Source organism: Triticum urartu, unplaced genomic scaffold (genome assembly GCF_003073215.2).
Source record: "Triticum urartu cultivar G1812 unplaced genomic scaffold, Tu2.1 TuUngrouped_contig_6698, whole genome shotgun sequence".
NCBI classification, from domain to species: Eukaryota; Viridiplantae; Streptophyta; class Magnoliopsida; order Poales; family Poaceae; genus Triticum; species Triticum urartu.
This window is the reverse complement of record NW_024117480.1, coordinates 406-7,748: the sequence shown is the minus strand read 5'-3', so window position 1 is coordinate 7,748 and position 7,343 is coordinate 406. Positions and strand designations below refer to the sequence as shown.

General features: G+C 41.8%; 1 protein-coding gene across 1 annotated transcript; it reads right to left on the bottom strand.

Annotated features, from left to right (window-relative positions):
- Positions 1 to 2,704: 2,704 nt before the first annotated feature.
- Positions 2,705 to 5,872, bottom strand: LOC125530979. Its single transcript, XM_048695385.1, has 7 exons — positions 5,406 to 5,872; positions 4,864 to 5,193; positions 4,028 to 4,208; positions 3,707 to 3,926; positions 3,250 to 3,374; positions 3,138 to 3,176; positions 2,705 to 3,036 (listed from the first exon to the last, which is right to left on the bottom strand). The coding sequence occupies exons 1-7, from the start codon at positions 5,783 to 5,785 to the stop codon at positions 2,983 to 2,985; spliced, it is 1,329 nt and encodes a 442-aa protein (XP_048551342.1). The 5' UTR covers positions 5,786 to 5,872; the 3' UTR covers positions 2,705 to 2,982.
- Positions 5,873 to 7,343: the final 1,471 nt, after the last annotated feature.

Below are 7,343 nucleotides of genomic sequence, written 5' to 3'. Positions count from 1 at the left end.
AGTCCGTGCAGATGACGCGACCCATCTCAGGAGGAGCTCATTGAAGATCTTGTCCTTTGTGTTGTTTCGTTCTAGTTGATCAGTAGTGGAGCCCAGTTGGGGTCGATCGGGGACCTTGTCGCATTTGGGGTTCTTCTTTTATTTTCGTTCCGTAGTCGGACCCTGATTGTATTTGGATGATGTAATGCTTTATTCATGTATTTGTGTGAAGTGGCGATTGTAAGCCAACTATGTATCTCTTTTCCTTATGTATTACATGGGTTGTGTGAAGATTACCTCACTTGCGACCAATGTTGGGGATATCGCTTATCGGGAACTTATCGGTCGACCCATGATAAGGGGTAAATCGACCAGTTTATCGGCATATCGGCCGATTTATCGCCATATCGGCTGATTTATCGGCCCATTTATCATATCGGTCAGACAACGATAAGCGATAAATCGGCCGATTTATCGAAATATCGGAAGATATCTTGACCAGTGCTTGCGACATTGCTTTCAATGCGGTTATGCCTCTAAATCGTGCTTCGACACGTGAGAGATATAGCCGCATCGAGGGCGTTACATATAGGCACACAAGAAGGTGCCTCTTTGTTTGGCCATTTCCTTTTGTGAGTCGTGGGTTACTTCTAGATAGGGCTAGAGTGTCACAACTCTTAGGCAACTGTTCAATTGTATGTCAACAAATGAACGAAGTGGAGAAATCATGCAGATACAGCTACATGTACTATTAGTTCTAGTATAAAATTATGTGTCTCGCATTTCAGTCACAACAGATGTTAAAGTTAATTCTTAGTGGAGATATGCATCAGTATTTTAATCTTGAAGATTTAGAAGAATGATTACTGCAACATAGTGATGTTCTTGTTCAGTCATTGGTTCTGGCATCTAATCCTGAGATCTAGCAGTGTTATAATATTGATCACCACTTCTTGTCCTAATATGTCCATCTGAATTGTATATATAGGTAATCTTTCTTATAAAGTGTCATAGAATGTTTCTTACATACAGTAGTTGAAAACCTCATGTACAGCCTAGCATAAGTGAGCATTTAGAGTAATTGACTAAAATTCATGCCAAATGAGGCTCAATAATGCTTGACTAACAGAAAATCCCAGTAGAACTCTAGGTCAGGCTGGGACCTCCCAGTATTGGAAATCTATGTACTTGTTCTCACTTTGTAGCAGCTGGAATTAGGAAGGTTTGATGGATCAAAATTACTTTATCACAGTGTAATAAGCTGACTTGCTGGCCAAATAAACTGGCCTGCTAATCAAAATAGTGTCTTCTTTGACTATCTACAAATATTATGGGTAAAATAAGATGTAAGCATTGTTTAGTTTTCTAACAAGAGAACAATCATGGAGGGTGGGTAACAGACCTTTCGTACTCGGCACACTGAACTCAGTACATGTGCGATTGTCGATTGCTACTTTCTTGATTAACTACATAGCAAAAGTGGAAAGAAGAAAAAGAGGTGAATATAACTCTACTGTTTGTGACTTGTGAGCATGTCATGATCTCTTAGTGTAACAAGCGATTTTTTTACATGCTGTTATAGGTCAAGAAACAACGAAATTGATCAGGAGAATTAGATGGTGCAACAGACACGCAGGGTATTTGGCGTCACAGAAGTGTTTACGGTTTCACATATTTAATGTTGTACGATCGTTTGAGAGGGTTTATTAGGTTGTTGTAATTCTTGATGTTATCATGTAGGTGTGCATTTCTGCCCAGCATAGGATGGCGTACAAGGAGAATATGGAGTCACCAAGTGATCTGTAGTAAAGCTGTTTGGTTTAGTTATGTAAATTACTAGTGAACTAAGTAATACGCTTGTAAATATATGTATATTAAGGTCATGTTAATTCCTAGACCAAGATGGCACCTTTATTTGTTGAAATGCTTCTGATCCAGCGATCGTTTGATGCTATGAATGATTTTTGGCAATTTGCCACCCCTCACAATTTGCTAGTTTGTACTATTGTTTGTTGAGATGGATTTTTTGTCAAGATTTCTGCTAAATATTTTGATGCTCGAAAATTTCAGATGTGAATACAGGAATGGAAAATGGGTTCATGCTGATCACATGCCAATATATTCATTATGAAATAAAATTGATGGCGACCTGAAGGCTCAAGATACGAATGTTTCAAGTTGTTGCTTGCTGTACTGATGAGAGCTTACTTTAAATGTAGTGAATTTTAGCATGTACTACGCTTTATTTGTTCAGCTGGGCAACATTCATTTTTGTGTTGATTGATCACATGTAAAGTAACAGAACAAGGCCTAAATGATGTGGTTTAAGTTTGATTAATTCACGATGTGGATGTTGGGGTCTTGGGGACAGATGCATAGGTCCGTTGTGGTTTCACAAAGATGGGCTGTTTTCGAGGGGGGCACATGCAAGTGTACCAAGGGGGCACGTGTAAATAATAAGTGAGCTGATCCTGTCCCTTGCATGTTGATCCAAGGCACCATAGAGTCCCGTAGCAGGGTATCATGTGATGGCCCGTATCACTTGATTGGGCCGATGAAACAGGTTTAGGAGGCTGCGTGAGAGGAGCTTGGGAGTGCTTGAATAAAGGAAGTTACTGTTTTTTTTAAAAAAAAAGGAGGCGACAGGTGCAGCGGCACAACTCTGCGTGGCTGTTGGAGTTTGGAGATAATGCGTGGAATTATCCGGAAGGTCAAAAGCATGCCGTGGACGCACCCCAAAGACTCCAACACTTTGCTCTGCATGTCCAAGGACCAAAATATACATGGAGCTCGCCCAAATCCCTGACACCCAACAGCTGCAGGAATCCACAGGGCCACAACCAGCGACTTTATTTGAGCTACTTATTAACAGTAAAAAGACAGCTAGATATTGGGTTGGGTTGGTGCTGACAAAATATTCATTCAGTCCATAGACAGTCCATTGCAAGGAACAGAGCCGTTCCGCTTTAGCGCCCTCATCTCCAGTGTCCCCAGTCCATCACCTTATGCTGTCTCCTTGGGTACAGCCGACGCAGGGAGGACGAAAGGTTTCCGGCCCTAAAAATAATAGTACACAAGCAATGGATTACAATCAGTCTACAAGCAAACATCATCATGTTACTACAAATGGTACCATATCACACAAGATACATCATTACCTTGTACATACGTCTTATCCTACGCTCCTTGCTCCTATCCTGTAAAAGAGGGAGACGTGATTAAATCCACAAGCATGTTAAACGTACACTACAGGAAATAAATCAAACATACATCTTCATCGGAGTCGCTCCACTCTGCCGGGCATCCACATAGCTCATCTGCACCCACATGACCATAAGTATATGCATCAGCTTTGCTGGGGTGCGTCACACCACTTTTACAACCACCACAATGACCTTCAATAACAAGAGGGAAAAGACGGTTAGCTAAACTGCCAAATAGTCAAATAGACAACCAGACACACACATCGCAAAGCTATATGACTAAAGGTAGAGAGAACATGCGCGCATGCAGCCATTACCACTATGGATGTGCATACCCAGCTTGACATATTGTAAATATAAAGCTCAAAAGATGGTGCATGAAGATCAAAGGAAATGCAACACAAAGATCAAACAAATAGTCAGAAATACAACTAAAATTATATCTAACAGGCATGCTCAAGTTAATGCAACCCACAGACTGTATTTCAAAATTATTTAATTCAAGGCAAGAGTATATAGAATACCATTATCAGTAGGATCGACCATGCAAAAACAGCTGACTACCCACTCTCCATAGCTCTCTTCTTGTTTTGTATTTCTTAGTTCAACAAAGAACAGTTTTTCAAACCAGTCCAAGCCATCAGCTCCTTTAATCTTTGCGGTGAAATTCAGATGGCGGTACCATTCATCCTTCTCACGAAATGATTTGTGTCTCACCATGTCTTTGAGTTTGTATGCAAGATCCTAAAATAAGAAGCACAGGTCAGATAAGCAAGTGCTATATGAAAACGATGAAGTGCTATCCTAGAAGCAGCATAAAGACAGGTGAAAGACAGAGAGCAAACCCCCAAAAGATTGTGATCCTCATTATACTGGTCCACTATAGCACACACCAATCTGGATATATGTTCATGGCCCTTCTTAAATATATATGATTTTGTGCGCTTCTTCCTTGTGCCATCGGGCCAAAAAAGACACTGCCGTATACCCATCTCATTTTGAGAAACACCAGCTTGCTCCATGCACCTAATAAGAGCATTTCCTTAAGATTTAACAGATTGTACTTCGTCAAAAGCAGAGAACAGAAAGTGTACTATGTACTTTGTGAACTCAACAAGCGCACAATGTAACAGAAGAATGCAGCCATTGTTTAATTTCCAGATGTTCTTGATTCGTGCTATTTAGACCAGTTAGGTGTTAGGTGTTCTCTTACTGCACTATTTAGACCAGTTAATGGATCAAATTGTTCTGGCTATCAGCACTGTACATGGGGAAACAGAGCTGTGATGGTATGCCTGGTAAGAAAGCTAACCAATATGGCAACATAGAAGGTGGTAGCATAGCACCTAACAGTATTTTGTTAATTTCAGAATCCTTATAATTTATGCACCATTTCAATAACACTCACAGATACTGACAAAGAAAATGTTTCACCAACAATAAGTGGCCTCTGAACACGAATATAAAATTTTAATGTAGGCCAGTATTTTCTTTATCAAATTGTTTACTTCTCTATAATCCAACTTAGTGGCATTTCTTTTCTTGATTTGTGCTGTAAAATTTGTGGCCATCTTTTGTTGGCCTACATCAGAGAAGCACCTTGCTATGTCACATTGTTTGAATAAACAAGGAAGGGAGATACGAAGAGATGAAAATCTAGAGCAAAGTCGAGAAACTTTACATTGAGGTGTGACGACGGCCATGAAGATGTTGATCAATGGCATTTTTAGCTTGTTGCAAGCTCTGAAACGGGCCACCAATGTCAGGATATGTGTGGAATGATCCTTGGTGATCAACCCTGATGTAATATTCCAGACCCCAATCATGTCGTATATGGCTCAAAATGGGTGACATGGGTGACCCGGTAGTTACTGCCTGTGCCTGCGGACAGGTAGAGGAAGTGGCCTCAAATGTTGGAGCTGCCTCGAACATGGCCTCCTCCAAGTCCTCGAACGTTGTAGTGGGGGACGAGTCACTCGGCTGTTGCAGCGCAGAGGGACCATCCTCATGCCTGAAGTGAAACGAGCAGATGGACTCGTTAAGTATAAGAAACAATTTATCTGATCCAACGAGATGAATAAACAATCCTTGCTACTGCCAATTGATAGTTAAAAAATGATTTTTATTTTTATTTTTGCTTCCTATATAAAATTAAACGTCCATGGATGCCAGAAATCCGACCAAAACACACAAGGAACCCGCAAGGATCGATTCCAAACATACCGATAGTGAGAGGGGCAGGGGCGGCTTAAGCAGGAGCAGGTTGCCTTGATGATTTCCCCGATGCTTCTGTACGCCCCAGCGGGAACGGGGAAATCTATGCCGGAGTAGCGCCCATCAGTATGTAGGTCAACGAATGACAGTGGCCCCGCGCCGGAGGAGGTAGTGGCCTCGAACTTTCCGGCCCTGATTATAGGTATGCGCCAGGACGGAGCGCTCACCGTGACGTTCCCGCTCCCGTCGATGGACACAAGGACCGCCATCCGGGCATCGACGGGAACCATGATGTGCACTGGCGTGCTCTCCGGTATCGAAGGGGAGCGGCCGTCATCGATGACGAGCTTCAGAGGCTCGAGGAGACCGAAGGGGGGCGTGATTGGCATGGGGATTAGGGTTTCAGTCCTTTGGGGGAGGGGATTGGGAATTTGGGAGGAGAGGGCAGAAGGGGGTGGAGAACAAGCGAATCGTCGCCGACAAGGTTCCTGTATAGACTACCAAGGACTAGGGTCGGTCTGCAGTGGGCTTTTTCCAGGCCTTGGACTCTATGTTATATTGTTGTATGGCCTGTTCGGCCCTCCACCGCTTATCTCGCTCGCGTTCGTCGTCAGGGCTGTATCTCGCTTATTGCGAGAGGGGCTAGGGAGCTACAGCGCGGCCTGGGCCGGCCCACGAAGGGGCACCGCATAAAATGGTGATAAAAAAGGATGCGCGATTTTTTTTCTCCAAAAATTACGTTCCAGCGACAATTCAAACTAGCGACCTGCACTACCTACATTCGTTCAGCTAACCACTAGGGCGTGTCTTTGCAACTGACAAAATGCAGTGCTAACACTTGAAAAACATACATAGCCGCTCATATATGATTTTCTTTTAAGAAAAATGAAACTTCACAAATTTCGGAAAAAGTCCGTGAACATGCAAAAAAAAAAACGTTGCCCTATTCAAGAAAAGTTCAATGATTTTGAAAAAAGTTCATCAATTTAAAAAAAATAATTCACAAAATTTTTAAAAATGTTCACAATGCTGAAAGAAATTCATCAATTTTTGAAAAAAGTGCATCCAAATTGAACAAATGTTCATTGAATTTGAAAACAGTTCATAGACTTTGAAAAAAAGTTCATCAAATTAGAAACAAAATAATTACTTTTTAAAATAGTTCTTGAAAAATAGAAAAAACTTCATAGAATTTGAAAAGAAAATTTCATAAAAATTGAAAAAATACATCATCGATTTTGAAAAAGTTCACGTATTTGAGAAAAGAAAACACAAAAATCAATGAGGGAAGAAACCAGGAAGAAGAAGAAAAGAAAAAACAGAAAACCAAAAATGGAAAAAAGAAAAACAAAAAATGAAAAAAGGGAAAAAAGAAATAGAAAAAGGAAAGAATAACTGAAAGAAAGAGTTGAAGCTTATCAGATGGGGAACCGCTAGGTGCCGGCGCACTGGCCGAAAATTGCGGCCCCCCGCGGCTCGCAGAGCCGCAGCACCCGTCATAGAGCTGGTGTTGTTCCTCGTCCTTAATTTGCCGGTCGCAGCAAAAAATTCCACCGGTCGTAGCAAAAATTCTTGGCGGTTCCAGCAAAAACCCATAAAACATTGGTAGCAAAATTGGAAAAAATCGACGTCGTTCCAACAAACCAAAAACCTGATGGTAGCAAAAATTGAAGCTCGTTCCAGCAAATCGAAACGCTAGTGGTAGCAAAAATGAAAAATCGAGCACTGGTTCCAGAAAAATCAAGAAGCCGATGGTAGCAAAAATTGACACTGGTTGTAGCAAATCACAAAACGGTGGTAGCAAAAATGCAAAAACTAATGACGGTTCTAGCAAGCTAAAACATCGGTGGAAGCAAAAATTTGCGTTGGTTCCAACATCTGGCCGCCATGGTTGTAGCTCTAGCTGGTCATGGTTCGCCCCCGTCGCCGCACGCCGTTGCAACTCAC